Here is a 25,285-nt window from a genome sequence, read left to right on the forward strand (position 1 = left end):
ATTTGTTGGCATTGGAAAAAATTGACATGATCCTTTGGTTTATATACATTTTAGTTGGAATCACTTCAGGTGTAGTCAATATTTAAAATTATTTAAAAAAATCTTTAAAGTTAATATCAAATTACTTATTCATCTCTTAATGTTATTACAAAAAAAAAAAGATTAATAATAATCAATGTTTGTATGCTTCTTAAAATACGAGGGTTGTTCGAAAAGTTCTTGGACGATGTCGATCTTCGTTATAATGTATTACTAGAAAATTCAAATAAACACCATGTAATATGTTAAAATATTTGTTTTGTTGATATGTGAAGTCTCATTCCATTCGATTTCATTTTAAATCAACATGTTTTGTACCGCCGGAGCACACTTAATGACAACGTCAACACATAGCCTCAAGAATTTCTTAAAATACTATCTCTGTACATTTCACACAGTATAATCTTATGCCCACTCATTAAATCCTTTTTCTAATGCTTGATATTTATTTTTTTTTTCGTTGTATAATTTCCTTTATCAAGGTATTCATTTCTTTTATAAATCAACTCTGCCTTCACAAAATAAGCAACTCTGATGCGCCTTTCTTTCCTTGACATTCCATTTTTTAAAAAGTTTTTGTTCAGATTTTTACATTTCTTGACAGATTGTCCTCATCCGATACAAAGTCTCACTCAGTCTCTGTCACTCATATACGGCCTGTACTATTTTTAAAGATATGCACAACTCGCTTGTATCATATTTTTTGATTCCTCCATTATTTGTTAGTCAGTTCAGGATTTTTCCGGAATAAAACACAAAATTGCATCGTTATCTGCTGCTTCGTGATGTTCTGAAGTGTTATTGTTTTTATTGTTTTCAGTGAGAACTTTACCTATCTTTTCAATCTAATTTTTTTTTTCTAAAAAAAGGAAAACATAAAAAACATAATTCGGTATACAAATCGAAGTTATAATTCTTAATTTGAGGTTTTTTTTTTTTTTTTTTTTTTTTCGTTTTTGCTCCATTTAATAGACTATTTGACTACAGATATCATTTATTTTATTGTTTGTAACTTACGAAATTTTGACATGCTCCGCATTCCTATGTTTGCTTTTTTAATAATCTGGATAAGTTTTGGATAAATCGTCACATTTAAAAAAATAATACAAATAATTTGGATTTATTGTTTAAATACGAGGGTTGTTCGAAAAGTTCGTGAACAACTGTCATATCTTTTTTATTTGACATCATATGTAATCCAAATTTGGTAGAAGTATTTCTACAATAAATCCAAATAATTTGTATTAATTTTTTCAAAAATATTAAGATTTATTCAAAACTTATCAACATTTTTAAAAATGCAATAATTGGACCGCGGAGCAGGTCAAAATACAGTTAAGTTACAGACAATACACAACATAATGTCTGAAGTCATACTCTCTTTAATGTGGCGTAAAAACGAAAAACAACCTAGAAATTCAAATGAAGAGTTGTTACATCGATTCGTATACCAAATTATGCCTTTCTATTTTTCTTTGTTGAAATGATATCAACTTGAGAAGATAGATAGTCCTCATTGAAAACGACAAAAACGATTACGTTTTAGAACGTCACGGAGCAGCATATAACGATGCACTTTGAGTTTTACTCAAGAAAAACCCTGAATAAAACTCTAAAAATGTTGGAAGAATCAAGAAAATATGTCAAAAGCGAGTTGTGCATGCATGTACAAATAGTACAGGCAGTATCTGAGTGACAGAGACTCTGTTTCGAATTAGGACAATCTGTGAAGCTTAGGTTTAACTGTCAAAATCTGAACAAAAACTTTAGAAAGTTGGAATGTCAAGGAAAGGCAGAAGCGCTACAGAATTACGTATCGTGTGAAAGCAGATTTAATTTAAAAAAAAAACAATAAAATTTTAACAAAGGAAATTATACAACGAGAACAATTCTGAAAAAAAATGTCAAGTATAAAAAAAATTAATGAATGGGCATAGGATTATACTGTATGAAATGTAAAGGGATAGGTTTTTTTTTAAAATTCTTGACGCTATTTTTTGACGTTACGTTGTCGTTAAGTGTGCTCCGCGGGTACAAAACATGTTGATTTTAAAATGAAGTAAATTGGTTTCTGTTAAATCGAGTGGCATGAAACTTCACAAATCAACAAAACAAATATTTTTACATATAATATCGTGGTTAGTTTGAATTTCTGGTGAATAATGTTATGAAGATTGACATCGTTCACAAACTTTTCGAACAACCCTAGTATGTCTACCAAATTTGGATGGTGTATGACGTCAAATATAAAAAGATAAGGCAAGTCAGCGAACTTTTCGAACAACCCTCGTACATTTAAATAAAACGTGAAATAAGATTGACTTGCTCTGATTCTTTTCCTTGATTCTCTTAGCAGTATGTAATGTTAATAAGACAAGAAAACATTGATGTATCCATCAATTGTCGCCCGGGAAATATATAAAGTAAAAATAAAAATGAATCTTGATCAGCAAACCGCTTCGATATGTCTAAAAGGCCGTGCGTCTAATTGATGGAGACAATAGATAAACTTGTAGTCGGATAAAAATCAATGAAAAACGATACCATTTTAAACTTGATCAATTCCTCAAGTAAATGTTGGCTGCATAAAATATTAATTGAAGTTAGACACACACATCACTTTTTATTTAAAACTGTATTTATTTTTTAATTTTAGAAATATAAAACACAAACTGTGCAGAGTACGTTTTCATCCGAGAAGTAAAATTCGATGTTCTAAAAAAGGGGACCTGTCGTTGTTTCGATAGTAAATGATAAGCAACTTTATATATAAAATGTGAAAAACTAGTATATATTTTACAGATTCACTTTATGGGAGTTAATATATTATGTATCTCATAATTATAATAGGAAAGAAGATTGTGATTAAAAATCTTTTTATGTTTAGAAAACCTTTAATTCTACATAACTACTCCAACCCCAATCCCCATACACAAACAATTAAACTTATATGTATAGAGCAGCCCGGTCCTCCGGGCTGCAATAACAAGCAGTATTCTGTATCATCAATCATGATTCAATAATTAAGGTGTCTGATCCATATTAGAACCGAATTTCATAACCGTAGATATACAGTACTTCGATATTAATTTAAAGCCTTTTAGATCCGAAAAGTCTTTAGTCTTTTCTTTTCAGAAAAGAATTACATAAGCAGTAAGTAATCACTGAATATTGCATTGAAGTCTATGGAAAGAAGTAAGTGTTTGAAAATTAAAAAAAAAATACATACTTGGAATATTATTATACCAGGTATGTTATGATGAAGAAATGTTTTTGATCATTGGGAATAGAAATTTAACCGATGTCCCGATGTCCCATGATTAGATGGGTAAAATTTAAAACAAAGTTTTTTTTCTTTATTATAAGTAGAGTTATATCTTCATGCTTAAATGGTAGAAGGTAGAAAATAGCGGGATCAGAGGACAAGCGCGAGATACCGGTAATAGGTATAATTAAGCCCTATTGACAAGCTAATTATATTTTGGTTACGTCCCTTGTGAAAACCTATTCTAATTCTCGTGTTTATCCTGAGCAATGAATAAATTACAAATAATTATACCAGAGCTGCTAGTCAGTTTGGAACAGTAAATGACCAATAATTGTTTAAATCTTAAAAAGTAATATCTGGGAATTTGAGAATTGGTACACAACACAGATGTGTTATCAGCTGAGCGAGTCTTCCGAAATTGACGAGGTGAAGGTCGATCGATCTATTTCTCATCCGTATGAAGTAACATAAGCTTAATGACTTACATTTTGCATCAAATTCCTTCACAGGCTTGAAAAATTGTTAATAGTATAATCAGTGGGATTTTGAAATACTGAAAATTCAATCCGCGTAAATTTAATATACTGATTTAAGTTCTGAATCGCGGAAAAATCATGACGCGGAAAAAACCTGATATACGGTACATCAATGACGAAAGATGGTAATGATAGAGTTGATTTGTTATATCTGCTTTCTGTGTTTATCAAGGTTTCGAGATACCGATAAACTCTTCCTTTATCGCTGGAGACTTGGAATTTACTTGGACTCGCAGATCTGTCCATCAGAATATCAGCGTTACCTGTGACGGTCATATACAGACCAGAATGGACTACACAAGGACGGAATACACTGTACACGATGTATTGAATTGTACAGAAGTCAACTTAACTGTACGTACTTCTAAAGGTTACCGATACTGGGAAATGTCAGCATCATACAAAGTAAGTAAGAGGCGATTTTGGTGTTTTGAAATGAATATTCTATAAGTTGTTATTTCACTTTCTTTGTAATTCATCTCCATTCTTGTCTAAAAATGAATGTGCGTGTGTATTTGTTTGTGTGACATGGATAGAAGAAGAGAAAGAGAGAATATTTCAATATCATAATACTCAAAAATGTGTATAATCGAATTATTAATTCATGTAAAGTATGCTTTTCTTCAAGAAATTTATATGTGTATCGGTATAAAAAAATTCAAAAGTTGTCCCAATATTTAAATTTTATATTATTATTAAAAGTTTTAATTTGTTTATTATAGCTAATATTATTCATGCGTTGGAAGGAGATCCCGCCAAGATAACTTTACCTGACCCTTTGGGAACCTCTAATTACACCATTTACAAGCTGTCGTCAAATGACGCCATTAAAATTAATTACCAGTCTATTAACATTAACCGTTATGTTATTACCCGGTCACCTGGTTATATGTCACTACAAGCTCTCCACGTGACCACGATTGATGCAGGATATTACAGCGCTGGATATAACGCTACAGATTCCAGAACGAGGCAGGGAGTCGTACTAGTCGTTTCTGGTATGTAGAGAATAATAACCTATCGTCATTGACTACAATCATTTCGATGAGATTGTAGATAATAGTATCCATTCACGTCATTAACCGTAGGGTGGCGCTGCGGTATTAGAGGTGGTTACGCAAACGTTTGAATTTGTCAAGCGCTTGACTGGGTGTAAACAAATGGTAGCGTGGCGAGATACTGTGGTTTCTGCTGGACATATACCTCCAAATTAATTAATTTGTATCAAATGCCAACTCTCTGTGGTGTGCCAGGATGTTGTCGAGGTTGCGGACACTCATTATTTTCAGATCTAGACATTTGTTTGAGGCGAAAAGTGACGCTAAATCGGTCATGAAGATGATCAGCTGATTATGGAAGCTTGGTAAACACGATGTCGCTTGTCACCAGAATTTCAGAGTCGGCGATATTAAGGATTAGATTTTTGGTAAAATATTGATTTTGATTAATTTTAATTAGTATCTTACGAAGTATATGTCATTAATTCATATAGATTTAACCAGAAAAATGAGTAATATTATACACAGTATAAAACATATTGACTTGGTGACTTTTTCACTTTGTCTTAAATTGAAAAAAGTGAACTCCCTCTTTATTTTTTTTCGTCAAAAGACATTTCAATTATTTATATTAATAGTGTCTTAATACATGTAATAGCTTGACACATGGCAATATTATTTAATATATTATTTCAAACGTTTGAAATCTAATTAAAATGTCTAAAGCTTTTGTTGCTTTGTGATTGTGACAGACATAACACTGGTAAATGTAATAGGTTTAAATCTGATGAATTTAATGTACAGCAGCAGTTTTCTTTTTAAAATGTACATACAGAGTGTATGATGTGTTTATATCCCCATAGAATTTACTTGATTTGTTAACAAATGGAATAAGTACTGCAATTTATAATTTAACATCTATTCAATGTTGAATTTTATTATATTAAATTTCAACACCAGAAATAATGAGCAATATTTCCCCGCTTGATTAGTACGAGTAGGGTCTTTGGTTTTCCCTGGGTAAATATTGATTTTATAATATTCTACTTTAACTCAATACAATTACAAAACAAAAATAATATTTGCACAGTTCCTTGTTTTCAGGAGACAAGAGTAGACTAAAAAAGGATGCAGTAAACTTGACATCCAGTTTTGGAATTGAAAACAATAGCAATACAAGTCCAACAGCTCCGTGGCTGCAGTCAAGACAAGAAGTGTGTACAAAGACTGAGCTGTTCCTCAAGAGTTGTGAACTAAATTGTGTGTCGTGAAGTTTAGACCAGTATCCCCAATGATAACTAGCCGTCACTGTGAAATTTCTTTAAGATCAGCCATATTCTTTAACAAAGAGATTCAATGCAGGCATTTTAGCTGTTGAAGACTCTATTCGAATGATTCTTTCTCATATTGGTACATATTGTAGAAACTATTAGCATGATTAGGCTATTAAGTGAGATGTGCTTAGAAGATGTACAACTATTACTTTTTAAATTTCAGAACACAAGTACACTATTACTTTTTAAATTTCAGAACACATGTACATAGCTCTGAGAATTTTTGACACATTTTTAAAAAAATTGAAAAAAAAAATTCTTTTTGCTTGCTTTGAAAAAGAATTAAAAATGATTGTACATGTATTATGAATTCTTTGGAATGTTTTAATTAAGCATGTTAATTTGTGGGGTTCAATGTTCATGGACAAGAAAAATGTTCATGGGTATGTAATTTTTTAAATTATAACTCATTAATAATGTAGATTCAATCAATATGTTAACAAAATCCATGGGCAAGACAGACTCGTCAAATCCACGAACATGGGTTTCCAAGAACATTGTACCTGCATGCTCAAATTTAAGTATGAAAGGAATAAATATGTATAAATATTTAATACAATCTTTATTGTATTATTTATTTACAGCCATGAATAAAATAAGCAAAATCCTTAACACAGAAAAGTTCAAGCTTTGGAAAGATACTGTACATGTACATAATTTGGCATTTTCAAAATTTAGCGCAATCAATGGATATGGAGTTGTTGGCATAATCAGGAATTAGCGCTACAAATATTTGTGTCATATATTCTATTTATAAATGACTTCTTAGTCGTATTCATGAATTAGCGCATCCTCGTCTGCCCAAAAGCAGCTAAAATATGAAGCCCGCTATTTTAAGTACACATACAGTAAATTCCTTTCAATGTCAATTTTTGTACAAACAAATATTAAAATGTTAAGTGTGCATTCTTTCATTTCATAAATTAATTTCTCTTGGTAGGGATTGTTTGAGTATATCAACTTCTTTTCTCTTTCAGTTTTTTGGTGGAATCCCTTCAAATAAGAATAAGTAGCAATTAGTATAGAGTTAATAGCATTATCATGAGTGTACTTGTTTATTGATCAATTAAACTGTCTTTAAATATTTTTAATTTATAAAATTAATCTATTTTTCAAATTAAAATGGAATCCTTACTATTGTAATTGTAAATCTGTGAAAAGCCTGAAGATACTGCACACAAGATTATTGTATTTCATATTATTAGAGAATTTTCCAAGCATGAGCATAACTAGTCTATGTGTGTACAGGCTGAATGTTTCCCCATATTTCCAGCAGAACATTTTCTCTGTGAATGTATAGGACTGCCAAACATCTCAACACTTTGTCTTAGGTTGTAATACACCTAGTGATAATAAAAGGAAATACATTTTTTTAAGAATTTAAATTGGAAGCATTGAAGTATTGCTTTAGTATACAGTTATGGAATGGGTACGAGGGAAATAGCAAATTTATGGTTCCCCGAGGGAGGAAACTATTTCCCGAGGCATCCTGTCCTAAAACAACTGAATTATTTTTAAAAAGTATTTTCACTGACATTTCGAAGAATTACCGTTGTCTTCATTTTGCTAGAATCCAAGTATGATTTTGACATCGCATCTCGAAATGTTTTGACGTCATAGTTACATTGCTAATAACATGACGTCACAGACTCGAGATTCCTTGAACCCTCCGCCCACTGAACACTTTGATTGGTTAAAATTACTACTAAATATTCATGAGGGAGTAGTCCCAGGGAGTAGCTCTGATTTTCCAGGGAGTAGTATTCAGATGAGCACAATAGTTTCTTCTCGGGGAAATAGACAGTTTTATGGTATTACTTTTATATAGAGTAATTACAGTAGAGGTATAATAATATAATTTATGAGTACTTTCTATTATTTAAAAAACACAAATGCAACTGCATACCAGTACTTTTTTTCCCCTGGCAGCACTGACAATAGGATGGGTGCCATTTCATGAATTGGATGCGGAAAAATAGAATTTTTATGTTATATGTACCATCCAGCCATAATAAAGCTCACTGTAAGCTTTGACGTCTTATTTTACCTGCTGATCTCCTAAATAAAATAAAACGAAAAAAAAAATATATTCTTAAGTAATTAAAAAACAACCCAATTTACTCACTATAGGCTTTTATTTAGAAACAAATATACAGCCAGCCTGTAAGTGAGGTCTATCCATAGTCCTGATAATAATTTCTTTTTTTTCAGAGGACTGTAAAATTATATGTTTTTTGTATTTAGTTGTACAATAACAGCTACTGCATGTTTATATTCCTTTTATTAAACATATTAAATCTATGTTTGTTTGTTGTCTGATGTCCCTCTTAAGAATTTTTTACTCGTATGGAGACACCATCATTTGCTGACGGCGGACTGCAAATATACCTATTCTCAGCACTCTGGGCCATTGAGCACTGATGTATCTTTTTTGTGACAACACCTACTGCAATACAGGACCACGGTTTTTACGGTCTTATCTGTAGGACAGAATCCACGTTATGCAGTGGATTTGAACATGCGACATTGGGTTAAGTTTTTAGCTTTGGCGACTGTAGACAGAGCAGACACTCTAACCACTGCGAAATGTTGGCAACTTACATCAAAGTAAAAGTACCAGTCTCAATTTTTGAAATTTTTTAATTAAAAAAAAAAAAAAATATGAGGCTGATCCGAAATCATTTATCTTTATCCAATATCAATGAATGGCCATTTAATGTATCTCTTTGTAAGTTCTGGAGAGTCTTTTGGCGAGGGTTGAAATGTGTCAGATGTTTGTGTTTGTTTCAGTTTTATTTATTATTATTTTTTGTGATCTGTTCAAATAAAATGAATGTTTAGTTTGTATTTGCCTTGCAATAAATATTACGTTGCACTTAATTACCCTTGATGATCATTTGGGACGTTGCTCTTTAAACAACAAAAACGAAATGCATGTAACCAGTGTAGACCTACATTATAACCTAGCTGTGCGATGATTGTCATGTATAAAGGGATAAATAACAACATATAGCTAAAAGCATTCATATCATATACTAATTCCATTTGAATCTAGTGTTTGTGTAAGTGGTAAAGATGATTATACATCTGACAATTTACAAAAATGTCGATTGTAAATTCAATGCTTTGTCGTACTATCTTCGTCATATAGGCATGTTACACTCGATAATTCTTAGAAAGTTTCTATAAATGTATAATATTTACAAACAATAATTACCCAAGATTGGAATAAATCCTTCTTCCGGCTGTGACAGCTCGATTAAAGATCGATTCAGCCCCTCCGTTTAGCTCCAAGTTCGAGAACACGTCCATTTGTTTACAATGTTACAAGCGCCGCTGTGATTAAAGCGTTTACGTAACCACCTCTAGTACACCAGCGACACCTGACGTCATAAATATGACGAATGAGTCCTATTGTACGAGGGTTGTTGGAAACGTTCGTGGACGATGTCAATCCTCATATTTCTCACTGGAAAATTAAAATAAGGACAATATAATACATACAATAAATAGTGTTGTTTACAGGCAATGTAACGTGGACTAATGGACTATGATGAAAAATAGTTATTTAACCTTCTAAACTTTATATAGGAAACATTTTAACAGAAATATAATAAAAGATACTATCCCTAGGCCTATACAATTTCACACAATATTATACAATACCCACTCATTAAAAACAGTTTTTAATACTTGACTTTTATTTTTTTTTTAAGTTGCTTTCGTTTTATAATTTACTTTGCTAAGGTTATAGTTTCTTTTAAAACTTTACTCTGTTTTCTCAGGATAAGCAACTCTGAAGCGCATATGCATATGATTTTTTACAGTTAAAGTGCGTCCTCACAGATTGTCCTTTTCCGATACAAAGTCTCTATCACTCAAATACTGCCCGTACTATTTGTCCCCACATGCACTGCTCGCTTCTGCCATACTTTAATAGACCTACAATTTTTAAAGATTTTATTTAGAATTTTGCCTGAGTAAAACACACAATTGCATCGTTATCTGCTGGTACGTGACGTTCTGTAGCGTCATCGTTTTTGTCGTTTTCAATGTGGACTCCCTATTATCTAAAGTTGATTTCTATTCAACAAAGCAAAATATTAAGCGAGAATTTGAAATACAAATCATTTCTTAACTTTAATTTTTATGTTGTTTTACGTTTTTACTCCATTTTACAGAGAATGTGACTTCAGACATTATTTAGTGTATTTTTTGTAACTTATGACCTGCTCCGTGGCCCGTTTTTTGCATTTTTTAAATCTGAATGACTTTTAAATAAATTGTTACAATAAAAAATATTAATACAAGTCATTTGAATTTATTGTTTAAATATATGTACCAAATTTGGATAACATATGACGTCAATTAAAAAAATATGACAGAAGTCCACGAACTTTTCGAACGATCCTCGTTTTTGACTTTTCTTTATGATTTTACATATTTAGAGAAAGCCCCATTATACACTGTAAACCAACATTTATCTGTACTAGTTTTTATTCACGATTTTTCCGTTTGAAATCAATTGAAGACGATTACTTTCTGTGACTGAAGAGTTATTCCTTACAAATACAAAGCATTTTAAATGGTTTGCTGGGATAAATATTCGCATTTAAGTAGGTCGCGTAACTTGCGATTATCTAGTTGGTTTTATATATTTTGTCTTCATTTAGTTGCAAACAAAACCGTGAACATTCCATCATCTAATCCTATTGTTTTTTTAGACAGGAAGGAACTCGTACCTCACTAAATAGTCACGTTTTAAAAAACAATACGATTAGAGCAAAAGGTAAAATCAATGATATATATTTAGGAAGTTGTAATATAGTATGTGAATTTAAAAAGTTGAAATAAGCATACTTTGTATATTTATTTAATTGCCTTTTAACACATCAAAACAGGAAAAAATTTACATTAAGGGTTTTGTTTACCCAACGTTAAGCAGTTGAAAACAAGTGCAGTTTTGTAAAGTACCATTCTGCAAATAGTACATGTATGTTCAAGCTCATGTTAAAAGTACTTCCTCTTCAGAAAAAATTATTTCGCATCAAACCCTTTCACTATTTTTACATTTAAAAAAATCGATCGACTATTTCTCATATATTTATGATAACAGCACCTACTAACCTCGTTGACAGAATTCAATAAGTGTAACGTCTTACATTTTGTATACTTGTTATTTAGAATTGCAGATTGTGCATTTTAGGTGCATTAGCAAATATGTCAAATCTTGAATGACTAAATACATTGTTCGTTGTTCCAACTGTTTTTATAACAATATTCTCACGCTTGAATTTCGCTGACTGACCATAAGGTCCCGTCTGCTGTTTATGTTGAAGCTAAAATCAGCTGCATTTTGTTTATATAACTGGGAGAGCCCGCAGTTTGATATTTATTTTAATTATGAAACTATGCTGTTTCCTGCATGTGTAGGTTTTATTATATAGTCTGTATTTTCACACACATATTTCATTCTTGTAAAAGACTCAGCTAGTAGTACTATCCAGACGTTTTTAAACTCGGAGAAACTGTGGCCGATCACAAGTTAAGTTTTACATATGGAACGCCATCACTGCCTTATAGCATAAAACTTCACTGTAAAAAATGATGTTTAACTTGTGTTTTATTTTTAAACAGTCGTATTTTACAATTAAACATAGAGGGTTTAAATACAAAACATTAGTGTTTTATATATAAACACTGATACTAGTATTTAAACTGGTGTTCAATAAGTATATTGTAATTTTTAAATTCTACCAGTACTCTGAAATGCTACATAAAAAAAGTAGTATACTTGTGTCTCATTATATTGCGGTACTTAATTCTTTAGCATTTAAAGTGTAATTTCAAGTTTTTACTTCTAACTTATATCAAATCATCCGTCTTAAACACGTAATGTTCATATGCATCAAATCAAAAAATAAAGTAGATGTTGCTTCTCAGTATTTGCTGTAGGAATTCACCATTTTTACAATATCTTAATTTATGAAGCAATTCCGCACATAATGGTAGACATTTTTCGACACAGAAAAAAAATATGAATTGCAAGGCAATATGTTGACTTTAGATCATACCAAAAGCAATTACAATTAGCATTAATAAGTAGTAATTTTGTGCCAAAATTTCAAAATTTTTACAAACTTCTAAAGGGGAAATAAAAACCAATATTATGATGATTTCTATTATTGTATTAATATTTTAATCACCGGTGTTTAACACGAGTGTTCATTTCTTAATCATATATATTTATAAATTAAACACATGGTATTTATATAGAAATTGCAAATTAAACACCAGTGTTTAATACGTTATGTTAGAAAATGACGCAGTTGATTATGTCATAACATGGCATTTGAACGCAGAAGATGTAGAATCAGGCATATACTGACAAAGAAACACCATATTCAACAATGAAATAGGAGGTATTTATACATTTCTTTATGTTGAATATTTTAAAAAAGAATGCTTAATACATGATTAGAGATCTGAAATGTTTTTCATTTTTGAATGCAGGGTTTTTACCTATACTTAGTAATCGTCTGAGTGCAATGCGGCCATGCACTGATATAGACATAAAATATTGTAGTCTTGATATCTGATTAATTTGCAGGGACATTCATCTGTTATTGTGAATCCTGAGAAGCATACATCACTTGATAAAGAAACGGGATTTTAAACGAAGATCATACTTAACCTTGAGAGGTGAGTCTTAAAAGACCCCCCTCCCACACATAGACCATTGATTCCTGATAAATAAATGTAATCCAGTTAGGTACCTGCCCTTGCTTACGTTTACGTTCCCTAACATGCAACAATACTACAATCGCGCATGTACAAAAATTTTCATCTCCAGCCCGCGCACATACATGTACATGGTTTGCGTAGAAAATGTCTTGAGACAAGGTAGCCCCCTACCCTTCTCTTAATTTTTGCTGTTCAGTGTTGGGTTGATTCTGCAGGTACATGAACATTTAAATTTTTTAGTGTACACACTGTACGCTTATATGATTTATTTCAATTGCAGATTTTTATTCCAAACTTGTCTCAGAATGTATTATATAATTAAAATTGGCGTGAAGTGTAACAAATCATTTTAGTTTTCGATCTCAATGTATTCTTTTGCATATAATTATCTGCATTTACATAGTGAATATTTTTTCATCTATCTATTTTTCAGGATATTTCTGAAGAGAAGAAGGAAGTAGAACTACTTAGTGTGGATACAATTTTGGAGAATAGAAAACTGGAGATCATCATCCGTTGTAGATCGAGAACCTGAATTTTACCCACAACCAGAGGAGCTAGACTGTTTAACTCGCTTAGAATATTATATGGAATTGAGTGAGTGATACCCCGGCAGCCCATGTATAGTATCGAGAATATTTAATGAATTAGTCCTTTACAGTTCAAAACTGGAAAATTTCTTCATTTGATCATAAAACTTTGAATAATTATGAAAGTAAACTTTACAACTGGATTTATCAGACTGAGTGTAATACGTGTATATACATGTACATCCCGTACCCAGACAACAAATGACATTTTCAGTCTTTTTGCATCATATATATTCATGGATTTGATTCTTTTATTATTTAAAAAAAAAGATGCAAAGGACGACCTAGCCCTTTTTAAAATTTTACTGATGAAAAATATTTCATTTTATTAATCGATAATGTATTTTATTTTCTATTTCAAAGACACCCCTTCCCGAAATCAGTTTATTGGGTTTTAGTTTACACATGCAGGTTTTACATGTTCGTGCTAGTTTGTTTTGATAATTCTATTTTTTTTTAACTTAAGTTGAAATGTATCTATTTGTAAATGAATGTGTTGTTTAATGTTATAATTGTTTATTAAGTTTGAACCCCCAAATCCAACATTAAATCATTTATCAATTTAAAAAAACTTTATGTACAACATGTTTATTATCAACCAAATTATTTGTTTTGTACTGTTTTATGTTTGTTTCAAATAAAATGTTGAAAACTTATAAACACGTTTAAGTGTTTATTTATTTGGTAAAATAAACATGTTGAAGTGTTTAAAAATTGATGTATAAACATGTTTAAGGTGATTATTATCTGTTGCATCGAATAAACATGTTTACGTGTTTAGATGTTTAGGTTGAACATGTTTATTAATTAAACACGATATGTTTACATATTAAACATTCACGGTGTTTATCTAGTAAACTCTATGTATTAATTCCGTGTTTAATATTTACACATTTTGTGTTTTTGAAGTGTTTAATATTTAAACAGAATGAAAAAGAAGTATTTAAATATTAAACCTCGTGTGTTTAGAATTTAAACATTCTAACGTGTTTATTTCTTAAACACTTCACGGGGTGTTTAAATCTTAAACGTGTTGAAGTGTTTATTATCTGTTGCAATTTGGTGTTTATTTCTTAAACACTTATTTTTTACAGTGTATGCATTCATTATTTCAATCTATCATTACGTGATGTGAACATATCTTTACTTTATATCATTTTTTTATCTGGTGATGTAAAAATATCTTTACATCATGTCAATGCTGCATTACATGAAGTAAACACATTCTTCCATTATGTCGGCACTTTATAACTTGAAGACCAAAGTTCATTATGTGAAGTGAAAATATGTTTACATTGTGTTAAAACTTAATTACGTGATATGAATGTTTCTTTATATTATTTCATTTCTTTAATATGTGAGGTCAAAATTGCATTACGTCAAGTTAATTGCGTTTTACATGTGTTCTATGATTAAATTTATCATTACATTTAGTCAAAGTCCATTCCCTTTTGTGAGTGTATATTTCTATTATAACAAAGCATTAATACGTGATGTTAATTTATCTTTATTTTATGCCGAGGTCATCACAATGTGAGGTGAATACATCTTACCTTTATGTCAGTGCTTTATTACGTGATGTAAAAAGGTTTATAACATAATGTGAACATATATTATGGAGACAGTCACGGCGTTCCATATTATATCAACACTTTATTACGTTATGTCAAAACTCCATTCCTTTATGTGGATATTTAATAAGAATATGTTAACTCTTTCTTATATGATTTAAAACTATCTTTACATTGTGTTAATTCTTTATCATGTTGATTACAAATGTTCATTACGCGCTGTAAAATACATTTACATTATGTCAAAGTTGATAACCGTGTTTTCAGGACTGGGAAGGGGGGGGGGGTCCTGATTAATTAGGACGAATTACAGACACATTATATGAGGGGGGGAGGGGTCTGACTTCCTCTTTTTTCCGACATAACTTTATCATAGAAAATGTTCATTGAAATTCAGTCCCACTTTTTGCTGAAGTATAAGGGTAATGTAGTATATTTGGAATTTTTTAAAGAATTGATCGAAGTTGGACCCCCCCCCCCCCTTCCTTTCACCCGAAATAGGATTTTCGAGTTTGGATTTTTTTTTTTCGCTTTTTCTTGTACGTTATTTTTTTCTGGCTGACAAACCTCCCCCAGCTTTCAAAAACGATGCAACGTCCACTGGAATTAGTAATTTTTCAACCATTCCAGGACCAGAATCTACGTTTTCACTTAAATTAACACGGGCTCATATCAGTTGCGATCTTCGGTTCTTGAAAAGAGTAGCTATAGGGGGACGATATGGTGTCTAAGTTGGGGACCAGGGGGTGAAAGCCCGAAAGCTCTCAGGCTTTAGATTTTTTTAATAAAAAGTTTCAACTTATTTCAGTTATACTTTATGTAAAACTAATGCAATGTCCTACAAAGTAAAATCAATTGATTAATTTCATGCATATATTTTGGTCACTAAAGATGGGAGGGCGGGATCCTCCCTTTCCCCATCGACCCACCAGTGCACGTATGAAATACGATGTATTTACACTTTTTTTTAAGGAGGGTTAAAGACTGATAAAAAGCTTAGGACAGTGTTTTGTAGTTAGATCAGAAGTTTCGGACTTTTCAAATCGTCAATAAAGATTCCATGGGAACATGATCCTATTTTTAATTTAACCTGATATTTAATTAAGGATGAATTAAGTCTTGTGTATAATTTGATATTTGATACGTTTAATTTAAATCATTTGCAAGTTTAACATATGTGCATGTAATATTGAAAACACAAAACGAACTTTTAGGCATAACATAAACCTTACGTCACATAATAAAGAGTTGAAATATTCTAAGATATACTGACAAGAGGCTAAGCATTTTAGACACAATGTAGAGATACAATGGCATAACATAATAATGATTTGTCAAAAAGTAAGGGAAAATTGACATCATGTAATAAATTCCCGGTGTCATGTAGCATATTGATGACACAATATTGTAAAGAATTGGCAACATGTGACAATTTTTTTCACATCATATATGAAATTTTGACATCGTATTATAGCGACTTGATATTGAATTAAAGATAAATTCACATCATGTAATGAACTACTTAGACCAAATAGTAGAGAGTGCACATAATGTAATAATGAGTTTAAATTATATAATAACATCTTTACACCACGCAAAATTGTTTTGACTTAATGTCATAAAGAGCTGATATAATGCAATGGAAGATTGGCGCAATGTAATTGAAGTGCGAGTTAATGCAATAAAGACTTAACATAATGTAATGGAAAGTTGACATAACGCAATAGTAGTGTGTATTAATGTCATAAAGAGTTGACAAAATGTAATGTAAAGTTGACATAACGCAATAGTAGTGTGTGTAAATGTCATAAAGAGTTGACATAATGTAATGGAAAGTTGACAAAACGCAATAGTAGCGTTTGTAAATGTCATAAAGAGTTGACATAATGTAATGGAAAATTGTCATAACGCAATAGTACTGTAAGTAAATGTCACAATGTGTTGACATAATGTAATGGAAAGTTGACACAATGCAATTGTAGTGTTCTGCTATAAGGCAGTGATGGCGTTCCATATTTACAAGTTATCTATTTACTGTTGTAAAGTTGCCGTTTTAAGGCTAATGTTAAGCGACATTAAATACCTTTGTAAAAGTTCATGTGTACTTTTAGCGAGTTAAACTGTGTAATGTAATTTGTCAGCAATGTAATTTGATGTAGTTCATTCAAACAATTTGTCTTTGTAGTAAGTTTGTAGTATGTTTGTTTATAGCATGTATTTGTATATTTGTATTTGTTTATTTTAACTTTTTACCAATCAAACAATCAAACGATCAAACAACGATCGATCACCCTTAGATCTCGTCACCTCTTGTAAACAGGGACACACTTGCGCCTATTATAGGATCCGCGCTCCTATGTGTACTGTTATTGTGACAATAAAGTGGTTAACTTGCTGTAATCCGTGTCTTTATAATTTCATTGAATAAAAGTTACATGGAAAGCAGTACAATAAGAAAATAATTATATAAGAATCACACCATCCAGATAGTTTTATTTATAATGTATTACACCTTTTAATTAATTTCTAACACTTGAAATGAATTTTTAGATATAAATGCAGGTTCTTGTTTATCAAGAAACCGTAAAAGTAACGCCTGTGAGATTGCTACCACGTTGCCTTTTTTAAAATAGGAATTTGTTTTAAAACACTGTATATGAGCTTAGTTTATACAGTCATGACAGTTAAAGACCCGGATTGTCTTACTTCATTTTTATACTTGCAGAACAAGTTCAATTGATAACATAAACAAACAAACAAAATTGAAGCTCAAAAATTGATTTAAGAAGAAGGATATGGAGATAACGAACAGTATTCAATAACAAAGTCGATAAAACAATACAAAATTGGAGCAGAGCAAACACGGACGTCCGAAACATCAGAGGTGAGATCAGGTGCCATGGAGGAGTGAGCATCCCCTGCTGACCGGTCACACCCGCCGTGTGCTCCTTGTCATGATCGGGAAGTAATGGAAAAAGCCGTCGTCAATTCAGTGTATAAAAATGGACTAACAATAGTTATGAAAAACGTCAGTCAGCATTTGCCTCAATGATAAATTGTATTTGCTGACAAGGTCATTGTAGCGACCATAAAATTTGCGAAATGATGACTTTAAACGAGACTGTTGATATTCTTGTTTCATCAACATGCTTGTTAATAATTTACCTCGTTTTAGAAATTGTTAATACGTAGAGCATGCTCTTGCGTGTCGAATCAACTGGGATATATAGACTCCGTATGCAGGTGATGAAGGTATGTTGCTGCATAAGCAAGGGAAGCTGACGATAGAAAAGTTAAAGTCATCATGTTTATCATATAGCCTGGTTGTTAGATTACCATTAACGCCTTTTTCAAGTAAAAAATCTAATTTTCAAAATTTCAAAAAAGCGTGTGCAGTTTATCAAGACAGGAAAAAAGAAAAAAATACGTCGACAGTTTAATGAGAAAATAACGTACTAACAAAATATAATTTAAAACGTCAGTCAGCATCTGACCTAAGTAGAGATTGTTCCGAAACCATTGTAACGATTACCAAACTTACGAAAAGATGCCTAACAAGACTTTTGATATTTTGTTTTATCAATTTTTGGCAATAACTTACATGTACCTCGTTTTAGATGTTGTTAATACGAAGAGCAAATCCTGCATTTCGAACTGATTGAAAAACTTAAACCTCATATGCGGTTAATAAGTGTATATTGCTGTCAAAGTTTGATGATTGAAAAATTATAGTCAACACGCTAAAAACATTATAGTTTGCTGGGAAAAGCACGATGCAGAGATTCCACAGGAAAGAATTCTTAAATTTTTAATCATAGAAAAACAATAGAAGACTGGAATAGTATATGCATTAATATTCTATTTTAAAGGGAGGCCAACGAAACCAGTTATCACTGGCAATTTTAACATCCCAGTTAATGAAAAGACAGCGTTAACGTGTAACAGTCGGTCTACATCTACACCAAAGTTCTTCAAGAAAATTCCCGCCATGAAATATACATGGTTTGTTAACAACACAGAAATTCCTAATGCCTTCAATCAAACACTGGAGTTCCAAGTAAGGAGGAGTCATGTATACGACAAATTCACATGTCACGCACAGGAACGTTTAAGATCCGAAAGCGACGTAGCGAAAATAGAACCCTTCTGTGAGTAATTTAAGTCTAAACTAGTTCTAGTCAAAATTTTACAAAGACGTATATAGGTTATCTCACGGGGCAATAAATTATGCTTCCAAAAATTGGTTCTCATTGTGATTTTTTTTTTTTTTTTTTTTTTTTTATTATTATATTTTAACTATTTTTTTTTGGCTAAAAAACCATTGCATTTATTTATAAGAAGAAGAAACAATGTTATGTAAAGGAGAAGCTAATGTGGCTTATTTTTTTTAAAGATGGCCCTGATATTGTAAGATTGATTCCATCTTTGGATGAACCAATCCAGTTACGAGACAGGGGCTTACTTGGTCCTTTCAACTGTACTGCTGAGTGCAATCCTCCTTGCGTTTTTCATTGGATGACGGTTCATCCTGATGGCCAAAGATATGATATCATCACAAACGGATCCATGCTGCCAATACAAGTTGTTAACAAGAACAATAAGTTGACTTTTCGCTGTGTGGTAACTGGGCGATATTATAACTCCAAAGGCAGCAGAACAGCTTATGTTGATATCAAACCAGAAATACAATGTAACTATCTCTTTTTTTTTTCTTTTAGAAAAGTTGGTTAATGGTTGCATTAAGAAAGTTATATTCTAATTAGCAATTAATTGAATTTTTAAACCTTCACACAAATGTGTTTTAATTTCCTTAGATGGACCAGAGAAGGTGGAGTTTTCTCCAAATATTAACAGCACTATTACAGTACGAGAAAACGACACTTTAGGACCTATTAACTGTTCTGCAGACTGCAACCCTCCTTGTAAATATAGATGGGAAAGCATTAATGCTACAGGACACGTAACTAGTGCCCAGAAAGGCCACGTGTTACCTCAGCGTTTTGTAGGCAGAAATAATATAAGTAGATATCGTTGTATGGCAACTGGAAATGTTAGCAACACAGACGGATTTTTCACGTCAACGAGAGAAATAAACATAAACGTCGCTTGTATGATATATTGTTTTTTTTAATGTTCATAAAGTGGCCATCCATGTTTTAAAAAAAATAATTTCTTTTTTTTTTACATGACTGCTAAACAATTCAAATTAAATCATACGCGTAACTACTTTATATTGACACAATATATCAATAAAACCATTACATTTTTCATAATTATGTGGTAAATTCTTAAAAACACCGATATGTTTTCATCGATGACATACAAACCCTGTGTAATACTTTTGATTTGAGGGTATTTTGATTCAATAACAAAATATGTTTTACAGATATTTCGAAGCCAAATATTCATACAATCGTGAATGGAAATATACAAAATGATTCGCAAATCACTACAAGAGAAGGCGATAACGTAACAGTAGTTTGCGAAGTGGATGGATATCCAACTCCGAATGTTGTTATCAAAAAGGGATCTAAAACGGGAGTTAAAATGGTTGGTAATATGTTTGAACATTTATCTCACTACACATTCATGAATGGCATGGAGTGCAACGATTCGGATATTTATGTTTGCATTGGGAGAAATATTGACTACGGAGAAAAATTAAACCAAATTCAACTTAAAATTGATTGTAAGTATTTAAAAAAATATATGATGAACCTAATTAAATAAGTTTTCAAAACCTATGTAAAGGAAGGCTACATCGAATTTTGCCTCCTTTTCCCGAATATTCTTTTTATTGATATTAGAAACATACTGCTTATATTTATTAGGAACCGAAAAGTAAAAAAAATCCATATATTGTAATTCTAACAGTCACATGGTTGAATTATTCAAGTCTCTCTCTCTCTCTCTCTCTCTCTCTCTCTCTCTCTCTCTCTCTCTCTGTCTTTTTTTATTTTCCTTCTGTGTATATATCTCTTTCTCTCTCAAATAATAATAAAATAATAAAAGAAATTGTCATCATAGGTACTATTGATTATAACATTGAAATTGCATTTAAGTGAAATTAACCTTCTTTTTCATTACAATTTATCATGACTAGGTGCTGTTCGATTGGATACCGAAATGGAATTTAATAAACTATATTCAACAACCACAGGGAAAAACAAGACTGTCGAAGTAAATGTTCCTGTAATATCAAAGATTAATCTTGAGAAGACTCTGAAGGAAAATGATATTAAATGGGATGGCAATGCTCGGAGAAATGAAATTAATGTTTTTATTCTGCGGCGAAATGAAACCGATTACTACTGGATCAGAAGCCTTATTCCTGTCTTTGATGAAAGTTCTTTGGGCAACTATACACTTTTTGTCAGGGATTCCATGATAGTGTCAATATCTATTCAAGAGAGAGGTTAAAGAAATATTTCATTACAAATAAACGCACATCTTATTGTTACCATAAATCTTATTTTTACAGAGGAATTGCCTTTTTTTTACAGAAAAGGGACATCTTGAAATAAGCGCGCTGAGCCCAGGGACCGTAATTGCTCTAGGAATCGGGGGTGCGATACTTGTAACATGTTTTATATCCCTGATGACGTTTCGTAGACGCATGGATAACGGGAAAGAACCAGGTTTTTACTGTGGCAAAAAGAGATAAATATTTGTATTGCAAAGATTTTACTTTACAATGCATACTATTCTTTGGAATATCTAATTTTTACTGTTTTGAATTGCTTACACTCGTTTAATAATTTCCATATAAAATCTTTAATGCTATCTCCTTATTAAGATGGACAAGTTTGCTTTTAATTACTTAAACAGTACCATCCTGTAATACTATTCTTATCATTTTTTTTTCTCTTTATATTATATTTAGAGTCTGTATCCATGAATACATTAAAACAGCCAAATGATATGAGTATTGATGGAGTTATAGGCGAAGTTCAACCTCACCATTCTCAGTGGCAGATAGCTCAGATATCGAGATTTCCACAAAGATCTGGGTCATCAAAGAATTGGTTTTCTGAAAACGTGGAATATGAAGTACTGCACCATTACGCTGCTATAATGAATGTGCCGCGATAGACTTGGGATTTTGTGATTAAATATGCATGGAAATATTCGTTCGGAATATGAACTGAAACTGTGGGGTTTTTTTTAGCCTTTTATAAATAATGCAGTATTAAATTACCATAAGTCACAAAATGGAAAGAAAATTTTAGGGGTAAAATATTTTCATCTTTCAATAACGTACTTTCACAGATTCTATTTTAGTTGAAAATCTTAGATACGAAATAAGTTCATTATAGATTTGATTGATGTGTATGCTAACATTCCTCTTCAAAAATTTTCACTCATATGAAGACATCACGACTTGCCAGTGAAGAGCTACAAATTTTGTCCTATGCTCGGCAATCGGGGACATAAAGTAGTGACTGATCTTTTTCGTTCCAGTACCTACTGCGACACGGGACCCCGGTTTATAGGTCTCATCTGAAGGACCGGTCTCCATATTCCAAAATGGGATTCAAAACTGCTACGTAACTTCGCGACTCTAAAGTACACACTCTAACCATTGCACAACGCGGGTGACCATTCTAAATTCGAATGCAGCGTTCTTAAAGGTATATGTTAATGTAAAAATAGTAAAAACAATATATATATTTAACAATAAGAATTTTTTAATGTTGGTTTGTTTAACAAAATTTTTTAATTCATATTTGTTATTTTCTAAAGATTTCAATTGATATTTTTTTGATATCTGACATACTTACATGTACTTGCAATTTACATACTAGATAAAATGAAAGCACCGTTTAACAATTGATAATGGTACAAGGCTGTCGAATGGACAACATATGATACTGTTTATTTCTTACTCGGTTAATATTTCTGTGACAACTTGATCTTTTCCTTACGTTTGAATTACATTTAATCCCCACCATGGAAAAATAATCAATATCATTTCATTGTTCATATGAAAGATATAATGTAAAACATATCTAAGTTAACTTAAAAGAGAAGAAACACATTTATAAATCCTTACTTGTATGTGCAAGCAATATTGGAATATATTTTTGAAAAAGAATTTATTTAGAAGGAAATCTGTTCTTGATTTTGAATAAATCAAATATTTAAATTAAATTTGCTTCTTTGTTTTATATACTAGTATTTAGATGTAAGAAATTTATAACATAAAAAATTATATTTTTCAATCTTTCTCTTTATCATACAAGCTTAAAAAGAAATGAGGAGCTAGATGAGGAAAGGGGGGGGGGGTGTCTTTGCCCTTCTTAGTATGCTTTGGAATATTACTTATGACACTTTTCCGATGTATTAACGTCTTAAACATGAAACAATATATTTTCAAAACAATGTGATCAATTTTAGAAATTTGTTTTGAAATGAACGATTATCTCCTTCGCGCTGATTTTTGATACTTTGACGTTTCTGGTTTAAATCTTTTACACTCAATTTTATTGCTCTTTTTTTTCTATATAATTTTGTTTAAATGAAACATTTCTTCTTACAAGTAACTCGAGAGGTTTCAAATGTCGACCTATCATGTTAAACTACCGAATCTATCATTGTGATGGCTGATTCCAAATCATACTTTCTGGCACAAAAAACTTTCAAACTCTGTAGATTTCCTCAGATGAAAAGTTTATCACATTATCAAAAATGATTAAAATACAAAATGAATGAAAACATATGTACGGATATTCATGTGTTATTTCTAGTCAATTAGTTCTTGAATTGCATTGCGGATATAATATTTATTTTTCGAATTTTTAAGTATCTGGAAAGAAAATAATAAGTCATAATTTAAGCAAAAAAAGTTTCTAAACTGGTTGAAAAAGAAATTGCGATAATAGATCCCTTAAGTGCATTAAGCCCCTTCTTTCTGAGTAAATGCATGTTTTACCTGTAGAACAGGTTTATCATAAATATGTATGCTTATAAATCACAAATACCAGGTAGACGCTCCATTGAAGTTAAATCTTATCTGAATTGCATTGTGAACATAAAAATTCTTTATTTTTAATGTATAAGTTTATCGTAGTAAATTCCTTAAGAATTGTTCCATAAATTTATTCAAATTTTATCTTTAGTATGATTTATGGAAAATCCAACAACAACATTTTTTTTGGGGGGGGGGGGGTTAAAAATACTGGCTTCCTATCAAAGATTTTTTAAAGCACCGAAAGGACATGCATCGAGTAAAACAAAGCAATCGTGCAATCCGTTATTTTCTGGGGCTTCACCGATTTACCCCTTTATTTGCCCTTAACAGCGAAGTTGGATGGCTACCCTCTACACAGCGACGTTGGCTGAATATATTTCGCCTTTGGAACCGAATTCTTCAGTTGGAAAATGACAGATTAACGAAAAAAGTTTTCATTTGGGATTATAATATGCAGGGTGTGTGGTGTTCACAAATCAAAAATATTTTTGATAGTCTCAACAGTAGCAGTCTCTTTCAAAACCAGCAAATAGTAAATACCGAACACATGTACCAAAAACTTCGTCAATATGCTGAAAATGAATGGAAAATGAAAATACAATCATCACCAAAATTAAGGACATATATTTCCTTCAAAGTTAATTGTGAAACCGAACCATATGTTGTATCTAATATTTCAAAAAACGAACGATCAGCCTTGGCACAGTTCAGATGTGGAGTGCTTCCCTTACGCATTGAAACCGGTCGATATAAAAATGAACCCTTAAGTGAAAGAACGTGTGTTTTCTGTTCTAGTTCTGTTGTTGAAGACGAAAAACATTTCTTATTAGACTGTCAATTGTATAATAATGTTAGGAAAAAATATTTTGATAGCGTGTACAAAGAGCACCCAAATAGTAATGATAATGATTATTTGTTCAAAGTTCTAAATCAAAATTACCAAATAAAGTTAGCCAAATTTGTACATACAGCATATAACCATAGAAAGAATCTTCTGCATGTGTAAATTTATATAAATGTTATTAATAGAAAAAGTGACTTATAGGTCCAATGGGCCGGGTGCAGATTCAGTTTGACGTATTTTGTTTACACTGTATATTGAAATGTCTAAAATGCACAATGTCACTATAATAAATGATTACTTACTTACTTACAAAGAAGCAGGTGTATTCAAAAATCAATATAGATTCTAAAAAACATGTATACGTTTGAGTATCACGTTTAAGATTATTTA

At 31.4% G+C, this 25,285-nt stretch overlaps 1 protein-coding gene and 1 long non-coding RNA gene across 2 annotated transcripts; both read left to right on the forward strand.

The window, feature by feature from the left end:
- Positions 1-4,557: 4,557 nt before the first annotated feature.
- LOC134246853 (uncharacterized) lies at positions 4,558-22,803 on the forward strand. The gene is made up of 8 exons (XM_062729200.1): positions 4,558-4,841; positions 18,950-19,228; positions 19,474-19,770; positions 19,895-20,188; positions 20,467-20,769; positions 21,184-21,495; positions 21,584-21,718; positions 21,964-22,803. Exons 1-8 carry the CDS (start codon positions 4,733-4,735, stop codon positions 22,170-22,172), a joined length of 1,938 nt encoding a protein of 645 aa, XP_062585184.1. The 5' UTR covers positions 4,558-4,732; the 3' UTR covers positions 22,173-22,803.
- On the forward strand, positions 12,115-14,116 carry LOC134246854 (uncharacterized). The gene is made up of 3 exons (XR_009987731.1): positions 12,115-12,597; positions 12,786-12,877; positions 13,353-14,116. It is a non-coding gene; the product is annotated as an uncharacterized LOC134246854 (long non-coding RNA).
- Positions 22,804-25,285: the final 2,482 nt, after the last annotated feature.

The sequence above is a fragment of the Saccostrea cucullata genome, unplaced genomic scaffold, assembly GCF_032062105.1.
Source record: "Saccostrea cucullata isolate Sc308-1 unplaced genomic scaffold, CSIRO_AGI_Scuc_v1 ctg1869, whole genome shotgun sequence".
Lineage (NCBI taxonomy): Eukaryota > Metazoa > Mollusca > Bivalvia > Ostreida > Ostreidae > Saccostrea > Saccostrea cuccullata.